The sequence below is a fragment of the Antechinus flavipes genome, chromosome 5 (assembly GCF_016432865.1).
Source record: "Antechinus flavipes isolate AdamAnt ecotype Samford, QLD, Australia chromosome 5, AdamAnt_v2, whole genome shotgun sequence".
NCBI classification, from domain to species: domain Eukaryota; kingdom Metazoa; phylum Chordata; class Mammalia; order Dasyuromorphia; family Dasyuridae; genus Antechinus; species Antechinus flavipes.
Window position 1 is genome coordinate 284814176 of NC_067402.1, and position 27377 is coordinate 284841552.

Below are 27377 nucleotides of genomic sequence, written 5' to 3' on the forward strand. Positions count from 1 at the left end.
ATTTCATAATACACAATAAAATAAATAAACAAATGATTTTTTAAAATAAATAAACAACAATTTAAAAATAAATAACTAGTTTCATTTTTAGAGCAAGATGCAACTAGAGTGTAGTGGAAGGAGTTGACTTTGAGTTCAGGAAGAACTCCCACGCTGCTAAGTGACCCTGGACAAATTGGCAGCTCTTTAAGATTATAACTTATAAAGACCTACATTGTATGAGGGGATTTCTGTATCTGATTGCCCCCTCCACCTCCAGATTATAGAAGACTTGATTTTTACAAGTCAAACACATTTCTGTTTTTGCTTTTTTGTTGTTGTTAAGGCAATTGGGGTTAAGTGACTTGCCCAGAGTCAGACACCTAGGACATGTTAAGTGTCTTAAACTCAGGTCCTCCTGACTTCAGGGCTGATGCTCTATCCACTGTGCCACCTAGCTGTCCCTCTGCTTTTGCTTCTTAAAACAAACTTAGAGAAAGTTAGAATAGGTAATGTTTATTCCCTTTCAGCAGAAGTGGAAAATGATTTTTAGAAAAATTACATGACTTTCTCAAGGTCATACAACTAGTAGATATTAGTATCAGTATTCCAATATTTCCCTTGGCCCTAGTGTTCCTCCAAACAGGTACCAAAGAGTCAGAGAGCCTGATAGATATTTGTTATTCTGAAAAAACCCATCTTATCCTTCACTTCCAGAAAAGAAAAGATAAAGCAAAGATAAAAGATAAAGCAAATAACAATCAAACCAAACCAAACTGGAAAAAAAAAAAAAAACAACCTTTGGTTTTTTCCTTATTTGACTAACTGTTGATTACAAAAAAAAAAAAAAAAAAAGTTATTCAGAAACAAAGCTTCTGCAAAATGATGACTTCCTCCCTTCCCCTCCTGCCTATCGGTTTCCAAACCACCCAAGTCAGGAGATTAAATAGCAGAGAAAAAGGAAGTTCTAAGGCCAGCCGTCTCTCCGAGTCCTAACTTTGTCAGATGGCCGGCTTCCCCACTCCAAAACAGGTAGAACCTGTTGGTTTTTTTCTTTACTTTTTTGGCTTGAACTGGAAAAAGTTGAAAGTAGGAGAGGATACCTGATGGGAGAATGAGAAAGGAAAGTTGAGGGAAAATCAGGATGGGCATTTTCTGCTTCTTGTGAGTTAGGGAAGTCTGGGGCACCATCTAGGACATGGCAGACCGGGAGAAATACTGAAAGAAGCTATTACTATTTTTAAGTGCCAGGGGACACTGCTCTCCCTCTAGACCTTTTTGAAAACCGAATCATTTGGGCTCAGCTTGGGATTCAGAAATCTCAAAAATCTTTCCCCATAAGGAATGACATTGGGGTTGGGGTGGGATGGAGGATATAATGGAAAGAACAGTGAATTAGAAGTCTGGAAACCCGAGCTCTCATTTTTGTTCTACCATTAGCTTAAAATGTGATCTTGGTTGAATTATAACAATCCATTTCTGTGCCTCAGTTTCCTTATCTGTAAAATATGGAAAATGAATTAGGTCATCTCCGAGTCTGATATTCTGGGATGTGTGTGTGTGTGTGTGTGTGTGTGTGTTTAACAGGTTTAATTTAAAGCCTGTGTTCTTTCTCAGCAACAAACACAGGTCTTTGCATATAGTAAATACTTAATCAATACTCATTGTGTTGTGTTGTGTTATACTGAATTGTGGCAAAGGTCAGGTGGAGAGAGATGTCTGGGCAAAAAATGTGGAATTAAGAGAACTCTCCTGATCAATTCCCAGAGGTCACTTGGACTCGAAAATCTTGTGGGAGGGAAAAGAGAAAGCGAAGGAGCAGGAACATTTAAAGTTGTATATTGTCTGTTTATGAAATATAAAATGATCACTGGATCAAAAATCTCGACCTAGAAGAGAGTGGAGAGGTCAACTTGTCTAGTCCCCTGATCTTTCAGAGGACAAACTGAGGCTCAGAAAGTTTTCATGGCTTTCCAATGTTTTTCTTTGTGTGGGTTTCCAGATGTAAGTGTAGATGGAGTCCTTCTACCCACAAATCCCTGGCTCCACTTCAGGGGACTTTCCATGGCTCCTGGCCAAGTAGAGCTCCAAATTAGTTTCTCCTCTGGGAGTTGCTTAACCAATAGAAGAAAAGATTTTGGGGTAGGAGGGAACTTAATAGGTATCTTTTAAGTGTGGGGAAGTTTGTTGTGTGGAAGAAGATTTAATCTTGTTTTGTTTAACTCAAGAGTATACCAATAGATAAGGAAACCAATTTATTATCATTATTATTAATTACTGTGTTGGTCATTGGTCTTAGAAGATCATAAAAGGGTCTTCTAAGGCTAACTAGTTCCCCTCTCATTTTACAAACGAGGAAAATGAAGATATTAGCATCACAGCAACACAGTGAATAGAGCGATGCATCTATGGTCAGGGAGACCTGAATTCAAATCCAGTCTTAGTTATTTGACTAGTTGGGTAACCCTAGGCAAGTGATTTCACCTTTGCTTGCCTCAGTTTTCTCTTTTGTAAAATGGAAATAAAAACTGCATTTATTTTCCAGGGATATTGGATGGGGTGGGATGTAGGATAAATGAGAATGAATAATATGAGATGATTTTTTTTTGTAAAATGTTTTGCAATGCTTAGAAGTGTTCCATTATTAATATTTATAGGTAAAAGGGACTTCAGAGCCAACTAGTCCAACCCCTTTAATTTACAGATGGGGAAAAATGAAGCCCAAGAAAGCTAAGTCAATTGCATGAAATAATACAAAGCGATAGGAATAGCGTATCAGATGCAGGATTTTATTCCACCTCAGAACTCTTTCCACTGAACCACACTACCTCAAAGTAATGCCTTTGGTTCTACCACATCAACTATTTCCCAACAAACTTCTTGCAAAGTACTTTCCCAGAAAAACAGGTCATTTATCAACCATTGATAAAAAAAAATTAATGATGAGTTCTTTAACATAGTAAAATGCTAAGATTAGCTCTTTTCTAGAACCAGAGTTTTGTTATATGTTAACTTAAACGCGTTTCAAATTTATGTTGAAATAAATGCTGAACTTTAGGCATTTACACTGGTTGTTCTTTATGTCTGGAACTCTCTTTCTCCTCAATAGCTACCTTATGGATTCCTTCAAGTTTCAGCTAAAATTCAGTCTCCTGAATTTTTGGAGGAGGAGGGGAAAAGGAGCATTCTTCAATCCTAATGCTTCCCCTCTGGGTTTAAATTCATTTTATCCTATCTATGTCTAATTTCTACATAGTTACTTTCATATTGTCTCCCCCATTAGACCAGAATCTCTTTGAGGGGAGACATTATGTTTTTATTCTGTTTTTGTTTTTTGCCTTTCTTTGTATCTCCAGTATTTAGCACAGTGCCTGACACATAAGTAAGAGCTAATCAATGATTGTTGCCTTTATCTTGCCTTGTTCTGTTCATTTTGCACGTTCTTCTGGCCCTGCTTTCTTTTCTGTGTTAATTCATATTTACTTTTCAGGTTTCCATGAATGTTTCATATTTTTCATTCCTCACAGTCCAGAAATATCCCATTTATAGATCACTCTTTTGTTCTGCCATTTCCCAACCATCATACACATGTTTTGTTTCAGGATTTTTGATATCACAAATAATATTGATGGAATATAAAACCCTAAAACTTTTGGTTTTGGAGTCTGCCTCAGGAAACTCCTACGCCCAATCTGGCTGATTTTGATTTGATTACTTCTCAGTTCATTGCTGACTGATGATCTGGTCAGTGATAATCAAATTTTGGAGACTACCCTTAATTCATCTGGAGATTACTCCCTAGCCCTTGAGCCATAGAATTAGGTAGCTAATGTCTCTTCTTGATTCTGTTTCTTTACTGAATTCCCTTACAATTTAGTCTGCTTAGTAATGGCATCATATTACTTTCATTAAACTTTGCTTCTTGATTAGGAGATGAGTTCAAGCCTTGAAATTTTTTGGAGATACCTAACGACACGGGTCTGGGATTTTTGGTGTCCCTCTCCCAATGTCAACATTATGAACACTGTTGCCCCAATGGGAACCTTCTTGTGGTCAACTTGAATCAGCAGTTCACTAGTAACGTCACTGGACAGTGTATTAGAAGGATTTAGTAACTTTTCTCATATAATTTCAAATTGCTTTCTAGAATGGTTGAATTGATTCACAAGTAGTTTTACTGGTAGTGTACACTTCCTACTCTCCCTAACAATGACTTATACTCTCTAAATCTCTAAACTGGAGAAAACAATCCAAAGCTCTACAGTTTATGAGTGAAACAGAGATAATAAGTCAGTGGACACCCCAATCAGTCCAAAGATCCACAGTACAGACTGAGATAGATTTTTATTAATTAAAAACAATCAAATAAGATCAAATAATTAAAACAATCAGGATATAGCATTAGGTAATCTGAATTCTAATAGGAACTTCCTAGATTGGGAGAGGGAGAGCTAGCAGGTACAATATCCTGAATTCAGAAAAAGAGATGTTTTACTCCCTCCAACTGTCTATATTCAATCAAAGGAACACAGAAGGGCTAACTGACTAGTTTGGGATCCAATAAGACAAATAGTTTGCTAGAGATGTATACTTGTGGGGAATCCCCTGGCTTTAATCTGTGGATCTGACCAGATTTCTGGTCAGCATAATTTATGTCCTTAATTAAAGGTCTCTAAGAAGCAGGGAAAATTGGACCAGCCTCCCACTTATACAAGACTAGGTTAAAACAATGCAAAAAAAAAAAAAAGTTTTCTCACAATTCCCACAATTGAATAAATTTTATCTCAACACAGAAATTGGACCAGAAAGGGAACTGAGCGAGCTCCAGAATGGACCAGTACACACATGTGATTTCTTCATTATATTAAGTTTTTCCTATTTACTCATTTCCTCGGTCTACATGCAGGTTCTATTTTATTATGTGTCAAACTCTTTATGAAATAGCTTTGCATTCCCTTCACTTGGTTGTGATCATTTATTTAATTTATTTTGAATTTCTCACTGCTGTCAGATGAGAAGGAGGATCTAGACATCTGAACAGCTTCTCACTCAGCCCATCTTTCTGAAACCCTTAGGGAAATAGAATTTTTAGCTCAGTTTGAGAAATTCCTAAAAATTAGAGTAAGTCGGTAAGTAGAAAACAATTTTATTTGAATTTCCCATCCTTAGAAGTCCTCATTGATGGCTGATTAACCATTTGTCATTTCTTAAGAGTGTCTTTATAAATGATACAAAGATATTCTCTTCAAGAACTTTAGAATTGATTGCATGATGAGGAGACAATGGCACAAGACCGCTCAGCATGGTATGCCCTCATTGGAGAAGCAGAATTGAATTAGCTCAGAAGAAATGCAAGATGGGTAAAGTTAGCGTATCTATCCCAAAGGTTTATAGGGGCTATTTGTGCCTGGTTAATGGCAGAGAAGTGCAAGCTCAGATTGCTCTGATCAGCCACAATCAGACACACTGTACTTAGTTCTATCATAGTGACGTCATCTTGGTCCTCTTAGAGAGTGAAGGACAACCATGTTGTAAAGAGTCTCCATGCCCTGGGTAGTCATTAGATTAGATGACTCTGAAGTCGTACCTCCTCCCCCTCCACAGTTGAATTGCTATCATTTCTTATCTTATGTAAAATAGATCTCCTCTTCTTCCTTTCTCCTCCTCCTTCTCCTCCCCCCTTCTCTTCCCCCTTCCCCTCTCTCCCTCCCTCTTTCTTTTCATTCTTCTCCTCCTCTTCTTGCTCCTCCTCCTTCTTCTTTCTTTTTTTTTCTCTCCCTCTTTCTCTTTTCACTCTTTTTCTCTCTTCTTTTTCTCCTTCCCTTCTTCCTCCTCCCTCTATTTCTCCCTCCCTCTCTCTTTTCACTCTCTCTTTTTACTTTCTTTCTCCTTTTTCTTCTTTGGGGAAACAAAAAACTTTTTTTCTTTTATTTTCTTTCTTTATTAATTGTTTTATTCTTCTTTCCCTTCAGTCTCTGCAGCTGCAAGCCAGATTAGAGCCAAGGTGGGGGCTCACCTACAACTAATTTCTTCCTATTCTGATCTTGCAGTTACAGCAGCTGGCTTCTGCCCTGAGGAAGTGAACCAGAATGCCAAGGAAATAGAGCCCATCCTATGAGCTCTGTGAGAGAAGAGGACAAGCTGAGAGCAAGGAGGTGACCCAGATCTCCAGCTGAGCTCCAGGAAGGGGATTGTCTTCCTGAGATCATCTTGGCCCAGCTGGGTCCTGAAGATGGCGGTTACCTGGAGGAGCCTCTTCATATTCCTTCTGACTAAATCCTGGGCTTCCACAGAGAGTGACATCAAAGGTCAGGCTCTTTTTCATCTTTCCCTTCCTCTCACTTCCTCTAACTAGTTCTATCCCACTCTCAGGGACCTTTCTTCCCACTCTTCCTCACCTTCATATACTCATTGGATTGGGAATCAGGGGTTTCCTTTAGAGCTAGGGCTTTGTTGCATGGACATTCCTTGAAGTCAAGAACTGGTTTATGTTTGTCTTTGCTTCAAGCACCTAACACAGGACTGGACATACAGGAGGTGCCAAATAAGTGTTTCTTCATCAATTGATTACATGAATCACCTCTCTAGGGCTCAGTTTTCCATCTGGAAATGAGCAAATTGGATGGTCATAAAGGCTTCTTCTGTCTCTGACATTCTGTTGTCTAAGTAAGGATTCTTCTACTTCTGACATTCCCTGTTCGGGGCTCCTTTTACCTCTAAATCCTACAATAGTATGATATAAGCTATCTTTTGGCCAATCTTTCCCCTCTTTGGGGTATGCTTTCCTGAGGCTTCAGGAGATAGGTGGACAAAACCATGTCAAAGATACTAGAGTGCAGGAGAGTAAGTAGCCTCAGCATTCTCATCAACCTGGAAATCAATTTTTGGAGAATTCTGGAATTCCAACAGTGAATTCATTGGGAGAATGGACTGATTTTTTTGGGGGGGAAGTATACCCAAAGCTTAGCAATGTGCTTGGCACACAGAAAGCGCTTAATTAATGCTTGTTGACTGATTGCTCTTATAACTAATCAATCAATGTTTGTAAAATACCCCTACTTGCCAGGCTCTGTGTTAGACACTGGGAACAATAAAATAATCCTTGCCCACAAGGAGCTTCCAATCGATTGGAAAAGGTGAAATGTACACTGGTGAGGGTGGACAAAATTAATGAGCAGGGAGGAAGTCCTTGATTGTGGTGGTTGGAGGAAGGAGTTGTGCTGTAGCTGGGGATGGTGGGTGAGAAAGTAATAGCCAATCTTTCTCTTTTGATTCTCAGAAAACATTCCTCTTCAGACCCTAAACTGCCACAATGACTTCACAAGTAGGATTATCTGTCAGTGGGAGGAGGTAGCTGATGCTCAACGCTACCTCAACCTGACTCTTTATCACCAAGAGTTCAAGTAAGTATCTGAGCTCTCGGGATTAAGAAGAAAGAAGAACTCTCTTCCAGGGCCAGCCTTGGGTATAGGATGAATGGAGTGTGGAAAAGGAGAGATGAAAGAGAGAGAGAGAGAGAGAGAGACAAACAGACAGACAGACAGACAGACAAACATGAAGAGAGTCAGAGATAGTGAAAGACAGAGAGAAAGACAGAAAGAGACAGAGACAGTGTCAGAGACAAAGAGACAGAGAGAAAAGAGACAAAGAGGGAAGATTATATATACGTGTGTTTGTGTATGTGTGTATGTGTGTGTGTGTGTATAGAGACAGAGACAGAGGGACAAAGAGAGAGACAGAGAGCAGAGAGACAGAGAAGATATACATATATATATATGTATATGTGTGATATGTATATATATATATATATATATATAGAGAGAGAGAGAGAGAGAGAGAGAGAGAGAGACAGAGAGAGAGAGAGAGACAGAGAGACAGAGAGACTGAAAGAGAGAGAGAGAGAGAAAGAGAGAGAGAGAGAGAGAGAGAGAGAGAGACAGAGAGAGAGAGACAGAGAGAGAGAGACAGAGAGACAGAGAGACTGAAAGAGAGAGAGAGATCTCTAAGACTCTGGGTCTGTTGTGGTCTGGAAGGATGGTAAAAAGTTTCTTATAATCCCCATAAGCCACTTGGAAAAAAAAAAGGATAATAGAATTCAGTATTAGAATTTCCATGGACCTCCCTAGTCATTTATAGGAATAAAATGAGATTCAGAGATTGTGACTTATCCAAGCTCACACAGGCAGTAGGCATCAAAGGGGACATTAAGCCCATATGTGTGAATCCCAAACCAGTCCTTATTTCACAAAACCTCAGATTCCAAGAAAAGAGGGAATTCTTAAATTTATCTCAGAGGGAAACCAAGGATTTTTCTACTTTTGAAGTCTGTCTGAATCCACCATGTGTCTACCCCAGTTGAGACAGGATCTGGGGCTGAGTGAGCCCTGAACTTGGTTCTATGTACCCCTTCTAATTTCTCAAAGTCTGTTAGTAAAAAAGATTTATTAGTATTAAAATGTTATTAGTAAAATTATTATTAAAATTAGTAGAATTATCATTAGTAAAAAATATTATTAGTATTAGTATGTACCAGTTGTACTATGTTCTGGTGATAAAAAACAAAGGCAAAAGATAGAGTCCTGGCAACAGCCTCAGCTTCTCTGATTGAGAACGGCTTCAGAAGTCATTAGATATTGACAGAAATCCCATGGATTATTCAGAAATCATCAGATATTGACAGGAATCCCATAGATTATTCATGTCCTCTTTTTATCAGTAGCTATTCACCAAATCCAATCTCCTGTGAGCCTGGGGAGAACACAACCTTGCCCACCTGTCAGTTCCAATCCTGCATACCCAGATCGTGCCTCATTCACCAGAAAATTTTTTCCACAAGTCAGCAAGACATCTTTAGCTTCAAAACAGATCCACCACTGCAGGTCCAGCTCAACCTCAGCCTGACCCGGAATGGTGAGTGCGACCAAGAAGAAGGGAGGGAAAGAAGGAAATATGCTCATCTCTGGGCTGATTCTCCTGAACCTATTTGGGAAGCTGGGATGTGGGGATGAGAAGAGGGGTGTTTCTGTACAGTAGCAGGTTGGGATGAGGTGAGGAAAAGGTACCTCTCTTTCAAGCTGGGACACTTGGGAAATGAGGGTCAAGAGAAGCTAGGGCCACACAGCTAATGAGTGACCAAAGAAGGCTTTTAGTCAAGTCTCTTAATTCCAAGGTCATTGATCTTTTTGTCATACTCTGGGGCTTGAGATTGGACATGAAGGAGTAAGAGAATTTTGTTTAGTTGAGGAGAGATGGGGCTCATTTAATTTTTAAGGTTCATAGCCTACAGTATCCTACAAGTGGATAGAAGGGGCCAGAAAGATATGAGTTCTAATCCTACCTCTGACATCAGCTAGCTGGACTACCATGGGAGATCATTTCACCTCTCTAAACCTCACTTGGCTCATGTATAAAATGGGGTTATTACGAGGCTTGTTGTGAGGTTTACAAGTCCCATAGTATAATGGAAAGGGCAGTGATTTTGGAGCCGATGCAAAAATTTATGTAAAATCCTTTGCAAACTTTCACGTGCCATGTAAAAACTTATTATTTGTTTGGATCCCTGATTTCATTGGGCAGCTATAAGGCATAGTGATAGAATGCTGAGTCAGGAAGTTCAAATCTGGTCTGTGTGACTTCTGTTTGTCTCAGTTTCCTCACCTACAAAATGAGCTAGAGAAGGAAATGGCCAACTGCTCCACCGTCTTTGCCAAGAAAACCCCAAATGAGGTCACAAATTACTCAGATACAACTGAACAACAACTGATTTCATTGATGAAGGAAGTTCCCAGATGAGGAAACTCTCTTCAGCAATGCAGATGAATGATCAACTTCTCTTCTGAGAGAGTTGCCTAGAATACCAAGATGTTAAATAATCAATTATCCAAGGTCACAGGGTCACTATTTGCTATAGGAATCGATGAGTGCAGCTAAGAGATGATTACTTAATTGAAATCATGTCTTTTCATTGAATGAGAACACCCACCACCACCACCACATCCTTTAGAAACTTTCATTTGATTGATGGTAGTCTCTAGCTTCTCAAATTGGATTTTTCACACTAGGTCTACATTAAAAACTTAAAAAGAAGAACTTAACATCTCCTCATACCTTCCAGTTCTTTTAAAAACTTTTAATAGTTTTTATTTTTATTTCATTTTCATTTTTAAAGATATCCTTCTCCTCCTATCTCCTCAAGAAACCATTTCCTATTATAAGGAATTTTTAAAATAAGAAGGAAAAGAAAAAAATACAGTTTAGCAAACTCACTACAGATCAACTGACTCTGACAGCATATGCCACATTTCACACCCATAGTCCTCTCCATCTGCAAAGAGGGGGAAGTACATTTCCAAAAATCTTGTCTCTGAGGCTAAGCGTGGCTACTGCTCACGGAACTTTTAATTTCATATTTATTCATTTGGTGTTATAGTATTTTATTTTTCTAAATACATGCAAAGATGTTTTTCAAAATTCACCTTTGCAAAATTTGGTGTTGTAAATTTTTTTCCCTCTCCCTTCTCCCCGAGATAGCAAGTAATAGGTTAATCTATTCATTTGTTTTCTTAATTTTCCTTCTTCCATTTGTTTTGTTGCTATCATTTTGCTCATAGAATTTTTCTGGTTCTGTTTATTTTGACCTGTAAATTCCTATTTCTAAGAGTCTCCTAACACTTCTCAATTTGTGAAATACTCTTTTTTTTTTCAGCATAGTCACAACATCTTGTGTTAATGCATTGTAACTTATGTAACCATTCCCCAGTCAATGAACATCATCTATATTGTTTCCAGTTCTTTGTTTACGAAAAGGGCGGCTTCAGTTATTTTGTTGCATCACCAAGTCGTGGAAATAACCCCTTTCTCCCACTTCTCACTTCCAGTTCTACCACCTGCCCCCGAGAATCTCAAGATTTTGAAAAATGGAACCAAAGTCTTCTTGCTTTCCTGGGAGATGCCACAAAGCTGGAACCAGAGTCTCCAGGAATTCCTGGGGGGGCTGAAGTTCAAGGTGGCTTACAAGAGGCGATGGGAATCCTGGGAGGTATGGAAAAGTGATTCCTAAGCTCTGTGTTCCCTCCTCTGCCTCTATAACTACAGCAACATTGATCTGACATCTCTTTTTTTTCTTTTCTTTTTTTTTTTTAATAATTATAACGTTTTATTGACAGAGCCCATGCCTGAGTAATTTTTTACAACATTATCTCTTGCACTCACTTCTGTTCCGACTTTTTCCCTCCCTCCCTCCACCCCCTCCTTTAGATGGCAAACAGTCCTATACATGTTAAATATGACACCTCTTTTCAATCCACCAACAGGAGGCTTCTACGATGGACTCCTCTGAGTCCCATGTTCTTCTGGAATACGACCGCCTAATTCCTGATGACCCCTATGTGGCCCGTGTACGGGCTATATCATCTGGAGGATACTCTAGCCCATGGAGTCATGAGTTTTCCTGGAACTCACAGGAAGGTAACTCTTGGGGATGCAGATCCCCTGATGGTAAAAGGGGGGATCATGGGAAAAGGGGGGAAGAGGCTCTTTATATTCTTCCAAAGCCCATTTCCCCAGCGCTGACTTTTGAGAAACAGCCTAGTGCCAAGAATGCTAGAAACCACAGAACTTGAGCTCAGTCCTAGCACTACTACTTACCAGCTGTGTGGTGTTGGACAAGTCAGTTCCCCTGCCTGGGTCTCAGTTATTGATCCATTGATGAGAGATGATGGATTAGATAACCTTCTTAAGGTGTCTTATAGCCTCTAATTTTATGGACCTCTCCTCCAACCCTACTAACCCAAGAATAGGGAATGAACAAATGAAAAAAACTATATATATTAAATGCTTACTATGTTTAAAACCCTCTGGGTGATATAGATGGAAAACTAAGATAGTCCCGCTCAAGAAACTTACATTCTAAAGGGGAATGGGATAGATTACTGAGAGTTAAGTTTTAGGGTGAATGAAAAACTCCAGGGGCTCAGGTCTGGCAGCAGAACAGATGGTATCCAGAGGAATAGTGGGAGATCCCAAAGTACCTGCAGATGTTGGCAGGATCTATGACAAGGTTAGTACATCCATGCTCATCTAAGTATTTTTCTTGCCTGATCATGTGGCAGCTTGAGCTGAGAAAGGTATAAGGAGAGAAAAAGGGATGAGCATCCATACCACCCAATGGGAAATGACATTTCCCATTCAGTGTCTTATTGTGTTATGAGGAAGTTCTTTTTTTGTGTGTGTGTTTTTTAATAACAATAGATTTTTATTTTTCAAAATACATGCAAAGATAGTTTGCAACATTCACCAATTTTTTTCTCCCTTATTCCCTCACTCCCTCCTCCTCCCCAAGACAGCAAGTAATCCAATATAGGTTAAATATGTGCAATCATGAAAATCTATATCTCCTTGGTTACCTCAGCCCTATCAAGATGGAACTCTATCTAAGATAGGTCCATAGGAAAAATATTTGTGACTTCATAGTGCTTAGCCAAGAAAAGAAATGAGTTGCGGAGGGCTCTGAGTTATCATGGGATCTCGGAGTAGGAAAAGACCTCAAAGGTCCCCTAATGTGTCATATTTCTGAAACACTATCTATAACCTTCTTACTAAGTCATGTTGGGGACCACTGGCTATGAGAACTGGCCTGTTTCCTCAAGGCTTAGGATTATTCTTAGTTTCTTAGTTGCTCCAGGAGGAAGAGTTTGGCCCTATGGGTGGGAATTGTAGGTGCAAGGAAGAGCTTTCTCATGATTAACATAGCCTAAGGAGGGAATGATGCTATTGTGAGCTTCTTAATGGTGGGAAAGCAAAAGTTAGATAGTGATCACTAAATAAAGGTGTATTGATTGATCCTGATTGAGGGGGTAGATGCAAGGATGGGGGAAATGGAGTAGGAGAGGAAGGCAACCACTAAGATCAATAGAATTAGTCATTCCATGAGAATCTCTGGTCCTCAGTCTATCAATCTGTCAAACCTTAAAGAGGTTATAGCTAATGGTTATCTCAGATTCTTTCCAGAATTAACATCCCCTATTCTAAGACCCCTCCCAGTTCCGACAGACATCCCCTGTTCTAAAGGACTTCCAAAACCTGACATTCTATGTTCTGAGGCCCTTTCCATTTCTAACCTTCCCTTATTCTAAGGCTCCTCCAAGCTCTGAGATTCCCTTAGAATTTAGACCCAATTCTGGATTCTAAGGCTAACATTTTGGGTTCTGAGACTCCAATCTATTTTGATATTCTATTATTCTAAATACCATACTATATGTATCTCTAACCAGACCACAGAAAAAAAGTAGTAACTCCTTGCAACGAGATGGAACTTTTCCTTCCTTCCAAGACCCTTTCAATGTATTCTTTGATTCATTCCTCACCATGGTCCTGAAAACTATGTAGGGGTGACATTTTCATTTCATAAAATAGTGAACTGGGGCCCGGGAAGATTGAATTTTTCCAGGTATAGACCAAAGCTCAGCAACTAGGGAGAGACTGGCCCCATGGTGTCTTAGCAGAAGGACCAGATTGCCTTTGACCATCTCTCTCTCTTTCTCTTTTTCATTTTTGCTGAGGCAGTTGGAGTTAAGTGACTTGTCTGGGGTCACATAGCTAGGGAGTGTTAAGTGTCTGAGACCAGATTTGAACTCAGGTCCTTCCTGACTTCAGCACCAGTACTTTATCCACTGCATCACTAAGCTGCCCCTTTGACCATCTTTACCACAAATTTTTTCAGACCTAATTTTTCAGGCTCCAAGGTGAAGGTAGGAATGTTGGTGAGTCCCTAGTGTCTCCAGGAGGAGTCAGGCCACGAGCTGAAAACCATTCCCTGTGTTAAGAAATAGGTCCATGCTCCAGCTGTGGGAAAGATCCTGTTTCACTTCTAAGAAGTCTAACGAGCTGTCTTCCCAGGGAATGCAGCCCAACCCAAGAATCTTCAGTGCTTTTTTGATGGACACAAACAGCTCGGTTGCACCTGGGAAGTGAGAGCTGAGATTACCAGCTCTGTCACCTTTGGGCTCCTCTACAAGGCTGGTTCACATGAAGCGTGAGTGACCCTTTCTATGCTTGCTACAATTATTTCTGATTCTCCCTTGTTTTGGTGACACAGTCATACAAAAAATCCTTTTAAAAAACATTAAAAATATTGTTCCCACGTGCATAGACATATTCATAGCAGCTCTTTTTGGAAATTGAGGGGATAACCATCAATTGGAGAATGGCTAAACAAGTCATAGTATGTGAATATAATGAAATATTTTATGTTATAAGAAACGACCAGCAGGATAATTTCAGAAAAGCCTGGAAAGACTTACATGAACTGATGCTAAATGAAGTGAGAACCAGGAGATCATTGTACACGCTAATAGCAACATTATGTGAAGATTAGATGTGAAGATAGACTTGTGATGGAAAGATACCATTGTAATGCTGGAGACACTGAGGCAAGATAGAGATTAGAGAGTTTTTAATATTTTATTATGTTGATCCCATCAGCCGGATTGGACTCTTGTTTCAAAGTATCCAGTGGATAGTGAGGGATTCCAGGGATTCTTATAGGGCTCCAGCGATCAGGGAAACAAAGGCAGGGAGGGGTTAGAGCTCTGTGAACTGGAACTTCCAGGAATGGACCATAAATTCGATTCTGACAGGCTGGGGGCATGGAAGGATCATAAATTCTGATGAGTTGGGAGGCTAGGAGCCACTAAGTCTGAGATAGGAGATATGACCACTTATCGTGTGATAAACCATCTGCAGTTTATGACTCTTTGGAATCAAGTGGTCAGGGCTCCCAACCCTAATTATCTCAGTCCTAATGGCCAGGAAGGGGGGTTGCCACCAGAGAGACTGAGGCAGAACAATTCAGGGAAACTGAGGCAGAAAAATTCAGAGAAACTGAGGCAGGACAATTTAGGGAAACCAGGGCAGAACAATTAAAGGAAACTGAGGCATAACACCATCTAGATCCAGAGAAAGATCTGTGGAATCTTGAATGCATTGCTTGAAGCAATTTTCAATTGAAATACTATTTTCAATATTTTTTGTTTTTTCTTTCTCATGGTTTTCCCCTTTTGTTCTGGTTCTTTCACAATGTGACTAATGTGGAAATGTTTAATATATGTTCCCCACAGGAAGGAGTGCATCCCTGTGTACAAAGAGAGGATACCGGGCAGCCCCTATATACGGTACAGATGCCAAATTGAAGTCCAGGATCCCATCAACCAAAGCCAATACACAGTCACCGTGCAAAGCAAGGGGGAGAAACGTCTACCGAGTTGCAGTCACAGTGAGTAGCTCAGATTTTCAGGGATTGATCCCCTGCACAGTTAAGTTACAAAACAAGTATTAAACACTCCTCTCACAAAGTGTCAGCCCCCTGTAGGACTTAGGTGGCCTGTGGTCTGCCCTTCAGGACCTCTCAGCTTTACTTTGGTGAAACAAAATCAACCCACATGATTTAATTAGCATCAGGCAGAAGAAAAAAATAATAATAAACAGCAGACATTCCCATAACATTGGATCTTCACTCACCACAATCCAGATAAACATTACGTATTCTCATTTTACAGAAAAGGAAAGCTAGGCAAACAGGGGGAAGTGAGTTGCCTACTGATATCTGGGGTAGGAGCTCAACCCGTGTTTCCTGCCCAAGTCTACTGCAGACTCAGATCATGACACCATCAAGTGCTTGTATATAAATCTCTTTAATTTTTTTTAGTACTTTGTTCCAAATCACTTTTCTTTTCATGGCAATCCTAAATTGTACTGGTATTATTATTCCCTTTTAATAAAAAGGGGATTGAGGAGGTTAAAAGTGGTATGTCCAGTGTCACCCATCTAGTTAGAATCACCAGCAGTTTTCAACCCAGGGCTCTTGATTCCCCTACTATTGTGTCCCTAGTTTCTTAGGGGGCAGAAGCTCAGGCCCATAGAACCTTAGAGAGCAGAAAGGGACTATAGTGGGCTGTGGGTGGTATTCCTGGAGGAGGCATGAGAGGTGAGTGGAAAGGAGGGAGGAAGGTCTGATGGTTGTTCCTTCTACAGAGAGAATGGGATGTAGCCTCCTGGTCCTAACCTCCATAATCCAAGCCTGCTTCCCCATTCAACCTCAAGGCATGGAAATAGCATAGTATAAATGAAGAAGCTGGCTTAAAATTTTTGCTCTGCTGATTTATGTTTTAATGTGTAGGGGCCCTACCCAAAAGAATGTAAATTGAGATCACTGAAAGATATCTTGGGGTTTATGGGTTAGATAGCTTTTTTAAGGACCATGCTTTATGGCAGTGGTTCTCAAACTTTTGTTTTCAGTATCTTTATCCTATTAAAAATTATTGAGGATCTCTCCAAAGTGTTTTTGTTTATCTGTATTTTATTTATAGACATTTACTATATTGGAAATAAAAACTATTTTTGAATTTGTAGACCCTCTAAAAGGGTTTCAGAGATCCCCAGGATTCTCTAGACCATACTTTGAGAACCACTGCTTTATGGCTTGTTGGCCAACTACAGGTCCCAGCCCAAGTCTCTCTTGGTCATAGTTAGAGCTCTGTTGTCGGAGTGAATGTAAGTTTCCTGCTTTGGTCAGAAATTGTCTGTTCCCCCTCCTAGACTGATTTTTGTTTTTGTTTTTTGACGAGGTAACAGGCCACTCTTTGCCTCATTTTTTGCCTAGCTTTATTCATTGAATGGGTGTTGTCTTAGTTAAATAGATTGGGGAAAGACTGGCTTAAAAAGTCCAAGGTCTCTGAGGCTATCTCCAGTTATTCTGCTCTCTATCTGGCCACTGGATCCAGATGATTCTGATGAGAAAGTGAAGCTGGTGACTCTCTTCACTTAAATACAAGTCGCTTATATGTCAAGGCATGTAAGAACCTCCCTTCTCTTGGAGAAAGAAGGACAAAGAATGAGCTTTGTAATTTGGACAAATCCTTTGACCTATTTGGACCTTCGTTTTCTGCAGTCAATAAAGTGAAGGGTTAATTTCCCTAGACTAGAGGACTTGACAAATCCATTCTAGCTCTGACATTCTCCTAACCTCCTGAGATCTATTAATGTTTCTGGCTATTTTAACATTTCAAGGACTGATTTCTCTTTCTGTGGTCTGGAGTCCTTCTGATCTTAAACAAGAAGAGGATGGATCAAACTCTAAAGTCCCTGTTTTCCCTCTCAGCAGGAGAGGGAAAATTTACCAGTGTCACGGTCATCAGCAATAATGCCCCTTCATGGTAGGGAGATACCATTCCCTCATCTCTTACCGTAGACTTTGTAGAAATGGTAACAACCTTCAAACTTTGTGAGTCTCACTTTACTCACATTTAGAATGGAAAAATAGCCCCAAAGCGCTTACCTTTTTCATTGGCCAAAGTCTTGAGTGATTGACATTAGCCAGTTTACAGAGCCTTTAGGGATCCCCTGGGAATTCACCCACCACAGTCTGGTTGTTTCCTTACATCCCAGTCCAGCCACTAAAACCAGTTATTACGGTCAAGAAAATGGAAAACAGTTACTACCTTCAATGGAAAAAGCCCATTCCTGAGATAGGACAGAACTATCAAGTTCAGTACAGGACATCCACGCAGACTTGGGAGGTAAGTGGCTCTCATTGTGAGGGATGGGACCTTCCCAGAAGGGGAGAAATGGGGCTAGGTGTGTGTGTGTGTGTGTGTGTGTGTGTGTGTGTGTGTGTAACTCTTTGTGACCCCATTTGGAGTTTTCTTGGCAAAGATACCAGAATGGGTGGCCATTCCTTTCTTCTGTTCATTTGACAGATAAGGAAGCTGAGGCAAACAGGATCAAGTTACTCTCTCAGGGTCTGTTCAAGGCCAGACTGGGACTCAGGGAAATTCCTTGGCTAGTTGTAGAGAGTCCAGGTTCTTCCTACACTGGGGAAGAGCTTTGTGTGTGTGAATGTAATGAGAACTGGGAAGAGAGCAAGGAGGAAGGAAGAACACAGACTTTGGAGACAGAAGACTTGAATTTGAATCTGGCCTCTGCTGCTCACTAACTCTGACCCTGAGCCCATTATTCCTTTTCTCTGGTCCTCAGTTTTCATATCAATAAAAAATAAAGGAGGTGGGATTGGATGACTTTATGGTCTTTCTTAGGATATCATCTTAGGTTCTGGCTGATTAGAAATTCCATTACCCCGTGTCTGGTATCCCGTGTTCTAACATCCTTCCTACCTCTGCTGTTTCTCAGCCCTTCATCTCCCTCTGCCTTGCTTTTTAGGAAGCCCACAGTGAAATCTTGAAAATTATCCTGGAAATGAGCATCTCTGAGACTTCTCTGAAGCCAGACACACAATATTTTGCCAGGGTGAGGGCAAGGGTTGAGCAATCACACTACAGCGGGACATGGAGTGAGTGGAGTGAGGAATGTTCCTGGAAGACAGAAAGAGGTACATGGGTTACAGGCTGGGGCTATATTTGGGTTCCATACCCTCTGGTGTCAGAAAAACCTGGCTAACTGAAGCTTAAGGAGACCCCATCCCCATTAAGAGTCCTGAAGACTTAAAGGGGACCATCTGACTTAGTCTACTCCTATATAAGGAAGACAGACATCCACAACTGCTCCCCAGCTTCTGATCCTGTGCCTTGGGGATATGTACTTATAATAATCCATGCCCTTTACATTCTGAGAACAACCCATGTTCTATAGAGCCCTTCCCACGGAATTATACTGTGCAGGGACTAGTCTCATTCCACAGCTGAAGAAACAGGTTCAGAAGAGATTGCCCAGAATCCCACCTGGCAAATACTATAGTCAACTGTCATCTCTTCTTCAATGTTTTGTTCCATTTTTAAAATAAGCTTTTTTAAGACAACCTCCCTCCCCCCAACCCCACCCCCAAACTTGCTGAATTAAGGGTATAATATAATACAGTTAGAAAGACTCTGGACAATGGAGTCAATATGCCTAGATTAAAGTTCCTAGTTCTGTGACTCCCCATTAGAATGGGAGCTTTCTAAGGGCAGGAATCTTCTTATAGCTTTCTTTTCTTGGGACATAACAAACATTAAATAAATGTATACTGACCGATGAATTGGGTCACTCTAGGTATCGATCCTGTGCTTGAGACCTCAGTTTCTCCATCATTAAAATAAAGGGATTAGCATCTATAATTTTCCATGTCATTGACCTTTCTTGGTTCTGGGATCTCAACGTAGTCCCTGCATGAATATTTGTTGAACTGACCCACCCTGCCTGGAATTGACCTTTTTTTCTTGGCCTTCTTTCCCATCATTCCTGAAGTCTTCCCTCCATGGATCCTGGGGCTGATGCTGATCATCATTACACTGCTGATGCTGCTGGGGGCCTGGTTCTGTTATACCTTTGGGGTCAGGTAAGGTGGTTTTCTCAGCCAGTGGGGGTGGGATGGGGTCCACCATTCCCCAGCCCCTCTGGAACGGTTGCAGTGGGAGCAGGAGAAGGGTTGCAGTGGAAATAACTCTACTGTTAGAACATAAGCAAGTCTTTAGTTTCTTCATTTGTATAATGTGGATTTGTGGATTAGGAGGCATTTTAGGGGCCTTCTCCACATCTAGGACCTTCTGGTGCCTCGGTTTCTACGTACAAGAGTTCTGACATTTGTCTTCCATGGCCAGCTGTCAGTCAGCTCAGATCCTTCTGTTCCAGCCAGGGATATCTATCCTGTGTTGGTGAGGAGATCACTTCAACACATGGTGATTTAGCTTTGTGGGCAGAGCCTAGTACTTATAACACAGAGACAGATTTGGGAGGACACATAAAAATCAGCCGGTTCTCACCACTGTCCCTCTCTCCATCCCCAAACTGAAATATGGAAGTCTAGGGGAAAAAAATGGTTTGTCCAAGGCCATATAGACAGAAATGAGGAACCAAGGGAATAAACCCTGCTCTTCTGATGGAAACAAATTCGTCCAGAGCTTCTTTTGTGCATAATGGTTTCCATCATTTGTGAACTGTGTGAGAAAGACATATCTCCCCTGCCCTGAAAAAATGAATTCATTATATAAATCTGACCAAGTAACTTCATATTTCTGGGTCTCAGTTTCCCCACCAGTGAAATAAGGGCAATGGAGCAGATGACTTTCCAGCTCACTTTTAATTTAGATAATCCTCATTCCAAGTTCCTTCTCAGACATTCAGTATTTTAGTCATCTGACAATCCATTTTGTAAGGTTCCTTCTGCCTTTGATATTCAGTGTTCTATATTTTAAGGCCCTCTCAGATCTGCCATTCACTGTTCTATGTTCTATGGTCCCTCTCAACTCAGATCTTCTGTGTTTTAAGGTCCTCCCCACCCAGATCTCACAATCCCTTTTTTTTTTTTTCCTGAGGCAATTGGGATTAACTGATTTGTCCAGGGTCACACAGATAGGAAGTGTTAAGTGTCTGAGGCTAGATTTGAACTCAGGTCCTCATGACTTCAGAGCTGGTGCTCTATCCACTGTGCCATCTAACTGCCCCACAATCCGTTTTCTAAGATTTCCTCTTCCTCTGATAGTCAATGTTCTTCAGTGTTCTAAAGATCCTCTCAGATCTGATATTTACTGTTCTCTCTTCTAAGATCCCTCTCAATTCAGACATTCAATGTTCTAAGGTCCCTCCCAGCTCTGACATTCCATTTTTAAAAGTTCCTTATGCCTCTGGTATTTAATGTTCTTCTATGTTCTAAAGATCCTTCCAGATCTGCTATTCATTGTTCTGTGTTCTAAGGTCCCTCTCATTTTAGACCTTCAGTGTTTTAAGATCCCCCTCACCTCTGACAATCCATTTCTTTTTTTTTTCTTTTTAATAATAGCTTTTAATTTTCAAAATACATGCAAAAATAGTTTTTAACATTCACCCTTGCAAATCCTGTATTCCAAGTTTTTCTCCCTTCCTTCCTCCTTCCTTGCCCCAGAAAGCAAACAATCCAATATATGACAATCCATTTTTTTTCTGCCTCTGATATTCAATGTTCTTCTAGGTTCTAAAGACCCTCCCTGCTCTGACATTCACTATTCTGTAGTCTAAGATCCCTCTCAACTCAGACTTTCAGTGTTCTAAGGTCCCTCCTAGCTCTGATAATCCATTTTTAAAGGTTCCTTTTGAGTCTGATATTCAATGTTCTAAGTTCTAAAGACTCTCTCTGCTCTGACAGTCACTGTTTTGCATTCTAAGGTCTCTTTCAACTTAGACATTTAATGTTCTAAGGTGTCCCTCTGCCCAGCTTGGACAATCCATTCTCTAAGTTTTCCTCTGGCTCTGATATTCAATGTTCTTTTATGTTCCAAAGGCCCTCCCTGATCAGATCATTCACTACCCTGTGTTCTCAGGTTCTGCTTTTTCAAGGTCCTTAGAAGCTTTGGATTCTATGACATGAGATATTAAGACCCTAAACAGAATATGCTCCATGCCTTTCACCACCATCACCTTGGGCAATTTGGGAGCTGTTTGCCCTTTTTCAGGGAATAGAAATTATCCAATTCAGGGGGCCTGCCAAGGTGAAGGCAGGGTGGGGAAGGACACAATTATAGCCCATGCAAAAAATAGAGAGAACAAGAATGGTAGAAGAAGACCCTGACTTGGGGAGTTCAGCATTTCCCAGGCTGAGCTCTAACTGTACCTCCTAGCGGAGAGGGAGTTGGGCCTGAAGAGGCAGGTGTTCCCCTTTTCCAGCCCTTGGGAGCATCCAAGACAGATAAGGAGACAGCTAACCTTCAGGTGTGTGCTCTTTCTTCACAGAATGAAGACAGATTGGGAAAACAGGATTCCCAACCCAAGTAAGAGCAACCTGTTCCAGGTAAGAGACTGCTCTGGGAACCACTATTCTCGGTGGAGTTGAAAGAAGCCTGATCTTTGATCAGGAAAGCCTGGCTTCAACTCTGCCCCCCAGACATTTAATACCTGTTGTGTCCCCCTATACAATCTGAGTCTCAGTTTACTCATCTGTAAAATGGAGATAATAATAGAGCCTCCTCACAAGGTAGCTCTAAATTTCTTATGATATATGGATGGAAAATGCTTTGTGAACCTTGTTGCTATTCAGTCATTTCTGAATTTGTTAGTGGTTTTCTTGGCAAAGATCCTAAAGTAGTTTGTCATTTCCTTCTCCAGCTTATTTTACAAATGTGGAAACAGAGGCAAATTTGCCCAGGTCACACAGTTAATACGTGTCTGAGATAGGATTTGAGATCAGGAAGATGAGTCTTCCTGACTCCAGACTCTAACCACCTAGATGCCCTTCCATAAATCTCTTTTTAAAAGTTTTTTTCCTTCCATAAATCTTAAAATGCTCTTATAATGAAGTACTTACTTTGCATTGCTCTACACCATAAAGGAGAGATAGATTAATATGAGATCAGGTCCTAGTGAGCAGCCTAGTGAGGAGTTAAGATTTGAATACAGATAATTAATATGAATAAAACAGCATTATATGAAAGGTATTATATGGATCATGAATGGGTTGGGCTAGAAAGCTTCTGGGGCTCCTTGTAGTTCTAGTTCTAGGCCTCTGGATCTAGGGTTTGACTCCTTGTTCTATTTACTACCCCTATGACTTTATAGGTGAGACACGTGACCCAAATTCGAAGCCTTCAGAGACCCTTCTTATATTTTCTTGCTCAGAGATGAAGGAGCTGTGGCCCTGGGAGGATTTAAGAATGTTTTCTTTTCTTCTACAGAAAAAGAACCAGAAAATTAAGATTCCAGGTAACTTCTTTACTTTTAGCCAAGAGAGGGAGAGAAAATGTTCTGTCTCCAGGATGGATTGGTGAGTTTGTTTCACACTTGAGTGACTTTTAGGGAATAAAGAGGGATGGAGAGATGATATTCGCTGTCAGGGAGCAATGAGAGTCAGGATCATGGGGGATATATGCAGGAGAGGTTGGGACCAAGGTGAAGGCAGGGTGGGGAAGGACACAATTATAGCCCATGCAAAAAATAGAGAGAACAAGAATGGTAGAAGAAGACCCTGGGGTCCTTTGTAGACTACAAGCTCAGATGGCACAATCCCTGCCTTTTGTAAAATGCAATCCTAAGGGGAGCTACAAAATGATGAAAAGACTCTGGAGTGAGTCAGAGGACTGGAATCACTATCCAGCTCTGCTACCTATTCCCTGCATGGCCTTGAGCAAATTACTTCTTTGGGCCTGTTTATTCCTATGTGATATGAAATAATTAGATTCAATGATCTTTTAGAGCAATATGACTCTTATACCCGTACTGTGACGAGTTTGGTCATAGTCTTCAAAAGGGACAAGGGAGAAATGTGGTCTTCTCGTCGTTCAATTCTCCTGCTCTGCAGATAGGGAAGCCGAGGCTCCACGATGTAAAGAAGCTTGGCCATCATGGGTTAGTAACAGGCAGAACCAGCACCTAGGTCTCAGGGCTTGACTCCTGACTCATGGCTGACTGAAGGGCCCCAAATTGAAGGGATGGGATCTTTACCTAGTTATAGATCACAGTGAAGGACTCACTAATGGGCCATGTAGGAGACAGGACTAAACATTCTAATAAACATTAATAAATTAAAATTAAATAATTAAATAATAAATTAGAGATTAATAATTAAATTAAAATTAATTAAAAATAAATAATTAGGAATACATTAAAAATCAATAAATCATTCTCATAAACATTTATGAAATGCAAAGGGGACACAGAGTGGGACAGAGTGGGAGGGGGTGCTGGCTTTGGAGTCAGGGATCTATAGGTCTCACCTTTGAGATTCCCTCTCCTCCTTAGTAGATTGCAGGGATTGAATTAAATGGTTTCTGGGGTCCCTTATAACTCTAGGGAAGTCATCTGAATTCTATAGACCTCAGTTTCCTCATCTGTAGAACATGCGGGGTACCCAGTATAGCCATGAGCGTAGCCTGTGCAAATGCATGGAAGCAAGAAACTGGGGAAGGGATGTGAAATATTCATAGAGTCCTCCCAGGAGAATAAAATGAAATAAGACCGTGAAAGTCAGTTGGAAGGGGATTGGGGAGGGCCTTCAATGCCTTTCTGAGGAATGTGGCACTTTTGATCTTGATGCTAGGGAGCCATAGGATATTTTGTGTAGGAAGGGACAGGGAAAGACATAGAGATACTCTGGCTGCTGCTTTAACAGCTGTTTGGAGGGACTGGTGAGCCACACAGCCCAGAGACTGATGGTAGAAGCAGCTGCCAAGCTGAGAATAGAAACCGACTCTTTCGGATTCCTAAGTCACAGGACCAGAGAGCAAGGCAGGGAATCTCACAGATGCCCCCTTCCCTCTCCCTAACTGCTACTGGCTCACAATAAACAATTTATCTGCCTCTGCATCTGGCTCTTGCAGCTGGCCCCTCTCACTAGGGTACCTGGAGGGATGCGGTAGAGGAGGTCCAGAGGGGCTCGCCGGGCCTGAGTCAGAGACCCGGCTGCACAGCTTGAGCCTCGTTTGTTCACCTGGAAAAATGAAGGCGGTGGACTGGAGAGGCAGCTGGGTGATACAGAGGTTAGAGAACTAGGATTCAGAAGTCCTGGGTTCAGATCTAGACTCTGACGCTTACTAGCTTTGTGACCACAGGGAAATCATTTAGCCTCTGCCTGTTTCAGTTTCCTCCACTGTAAAATGGGATAATAATAGCATTAGGGTTGTTTTGAGAATCAAATGAGATAGCACAATGCTATTGACCCTTTTTATAGATTAAGACCCTGAGGCCCAGGCCAGATAGTGTGTGAATGTGGATTTGAACCTTTCAGAAACCATCCCTTCAGACATGGGACTTTTTCCTCATCTGTGAAATGGGCAGAATAATCTTACTTCACAGATTAAGGGTTGTTTTGGGAGCAGAACTTTGTAAACCTTAAAGGTCTTAGAGAAATGTAGCCTCTACTCACCCTCAGATACGATTGTGGAGATGCTAGGCTCTCACCTCCATGTTCTTCCCTCAGGATGGATTCTGAAGAGAATGGGAGCTCAGTGAGCCACCTGACTACTGTGGCCCCCCAGGATACATGTTCTGTTTCCTCTGACCCTGAGCCCCATGAAGCACTTGGCCTGTTGCCTGATGGGGACTTGAACCTGTCCAGCTCCTGTAAAGTGCCTCAGCCCAACACCCCGACAAAAGACCCAGAGTCTGGCTTCGATTTCAATGGCCCCTACCTCCGTCTGCCCCAGAGCCACTCCCTGCCTAATGTCTCTGGTCAGATGGGACCCTGCCAGGCGGATGGGAGCAAGAAGCAGCCCTGTGGGTCCCTGGAGTATTTTTGTCTGCCTCAGAGTGGGCAGGGCGGCCTTGTTCCTGTGGCCAAATCAGCCAAACCAGGCAGTGATACAAAGGAAAAGGAAACTTTGTCTGGTCTTCCTTCAAATAGAGAAGCTGAGCCCTGCCCACCCAGGGAGCAAGATGGTCCCCCATCTGGGGAACTGAGGCAGGAGAACAACCTTAGTCAACTAGCTGCCAGCTCCAAAGCCCCCCTGAAATTGGCGGGGGGCTCAGGCTACATTGCCCCTGAAGACCTAGTGCTTGGTTCTGAGAAGGCTGAAAGTCTCCCATCTCCTTCCACACCTCCCTTAACTTGCTCAGTCCCTGAGTCTAGCCTTGATCTTGGATCTCTTCCATTTCCCAGTCCTGAAAAGTTGGCATTGGAGGGTTATGTTGAGGCCCCTGCAAGCATGATCAGTACTGAGGCCCCTCCAGAGAATCCCAGCTCCTCGCCAGTTGGGCCCTCAGCCCCAAATCTCACAGATGCCCAGCAGGAAGAGACCATAACAGTGTTCCATCCTGATGGACCCATTGTCCTGCAGCAGATAGGAGACTACTGCTTTTTCCCTTCCCAGGGCCAGCCAGTGTCTTCCAGTAATTCCCCTGAGAAAATGGCCAAGCCTCAAGATGTTAAGGGCAAGGAACCCCCAGGTCAGCCATTGTCCCCCATGCCTGCCATCCAGTTCTTCAAGGCCATGAAACACCAGGATTACCTTGTTCTGCCAACATGGGATGGCAATAGGCCAGGGCAAGTGTGCTAAGGAAACACCCTCATAGTGAGGGCTGCCAGTGTCTGGAGGGCAGGTCCCTTCCTACTATCTCCCCACCTCTCTAAGCTTTTTTAATGCCCAGAAGAATGGAAGCCCTTTAAGGGTAGAGGACAAGACCTGAATTGGAGTTTGTGGCCTCAGTCAGGCTATTCCCCTCTCTGTGCCTCAGTTTCTTATTGGTCTCAGAGAACAAGCCATGAAATATGCTTCCCAGAATATGAAGTGGGCTCAGAAATGAAGAATAGATTTTCTGGAAGAAGAATTGTCAAAGTCTACATTTTTTTGCTCTGATACATGACCATCAGAGGACTTTCCCACTCACTGATAAAACTGTGGATTCAATTCTGAGAATTGGGGTTTCTTGCTAAAATAGGAAAAGAGATGTTCTTTTCAAAAGTGTCGGAAGAAGAAATAGCAGTGTATACAAAGTCAGAAGATCAAATCCTGACTCCTCTCTGATTACTTGTACGACCTTGGACAAGTCCATTCATTTGAACTTCAATTTCTTCATTTATGAAATGCAGGTGCTATATTGCAATGACTTCTAAGTTCCCTTCCAGTTCTAAATGTGGAATTCTCTCTGTTTCTCTGTCTTTGTCTCTGTCTCTCTGTCTGTCTCTCTGTCTCTGTCACTCTGTCTCTGTGTCTCTGTGTCTCTGTGTCTCTGTCTCTGTGTCTCTCTGTCTCTGTCTGTCTCTGTGTGTCTCTGTCTTTGTCTGTCTCTTTCTGTCTATCTTTGTCTATGTCTCTGTCTCTTTCTCTATCCTGATCTCTCCTCTCCCCTCTCTATCCCTATATATTTCTTTATCTCTATCTCCCTATTTCTTTACCTAGTTTATCTCTCTAACTCTCTACCTTTCTATCTCTACTTTTCTATTTATATATTTCTCTATCTCCTCCTCTGTCTCTTTTACTGTGTATTTATCTACTTAGTCATCTGTTTGTCTGTCTATGTATTTGTCTGTTTATCAGCTGTTAGTTATATGATTGAAATGATCAACTTCAGCCATTTTTTGTTACAAGGATGGGTTCTATTGTGGGGAAATAACTTTGATGTAAAAAACAAGTCATGAAACTTGTAAAATTAGTGGGTGAAACTATGTGACCTCTAAGGATCCCTTTCATTTCTAACATTCTATGAAATTCCCCAAGTATCTGATGGTTCCCTAGAGACCAGATTGAGGAGGTGGAGAGAAACGATTGGTTACAACTATCCTGGCTAGTGTCCCTTGGTAATGAGCTTTTGGGGAAGACCAGGGTCCCAGAGGATAAACCATTAGTTTAGAATGGATAGATCACAAGTATAGCTTCCTTCCCTAAGTGCTCTACTTGTCTCATCACTCAAGAACACATGGGCTTCCCTTTTGATCTGGTTTTTCTTGCACAATATGACAAATATGGAAATATGTTTAAAGGGATTAAACATATTTAATCTATATCACA

General features: G+C 41.3%; 1 protein-coding gene across 3 annotated transcripts; it reads left to right on the forward strand.

Moving 5' to 3' along the window:
• Window positions 1-471: 471 nt before the first annotated feature.
• Window positions 472-27377, forward strand: CSF2RB (colony stimulating factor 2 receptor subunit beta). 3 transcript variants are annotated; one of them, XM_051961735.1, is made up of 14 exons: window positions 472-1011; window positions 6030-6287; window positions 7259-7382; window positions 8696-8889; window positions 10857-11017; window positions 11292-11445; window positions 13876-14011; window positions 15096-15250; window positions 17422-17552; window positions 18193-18361; window positions 19216-19306; window positions 21673-21730; window positions 22611-22699; window positions 24851-27377. In XM_051961735.1, the coding sequence occupies exons 2-14, from the start codon at window positions 6212-6214 to the stop codon at window positions 25923-25925; spliced, it is 2613 nt and encodes an 870-aa protein (XP_051817695.1). In that variant the 5' UTR covers window positions 472-1011; window positions 6030-6211; the 3' UTR covers window positions 25926-27377. The 3 variants fall into 3 exon arrangements, with proteins under 3 accessions (XP_051817695.1, XP_051817698.1, XP_051817697.1); XM_051961738.1 differs by having other exon boundaries at window positions 8699-8889; XM_051961737.1 differs by having other exon boundaries at window positions 6036-6287.

Bases quoted from the DNA above. Each gene is read 5' to 3' on its own strand.
- CSF2RB (XM_051961735.1), top strand. From the start codon at position 6,212: ATGGCGGTTACCTGGAGGAGCCTCTTCATATTCCTTCTGACTAAATCC. The intron at 7,383-8,695 runs GTAAGTATCTGA...TCTTTTTATCAG, and splicing joins CTTTATCACCAAGAGTTCAA to TAGCTATTCACCAAATCCAA. The intron at 11,446-13,875 runs GTAACTCTTGGG...CTGTCTTCCCAG, and splicing joins TTCCTGGAACTCACAGGAAG to GGAATGCAGCCCAACCCAAG.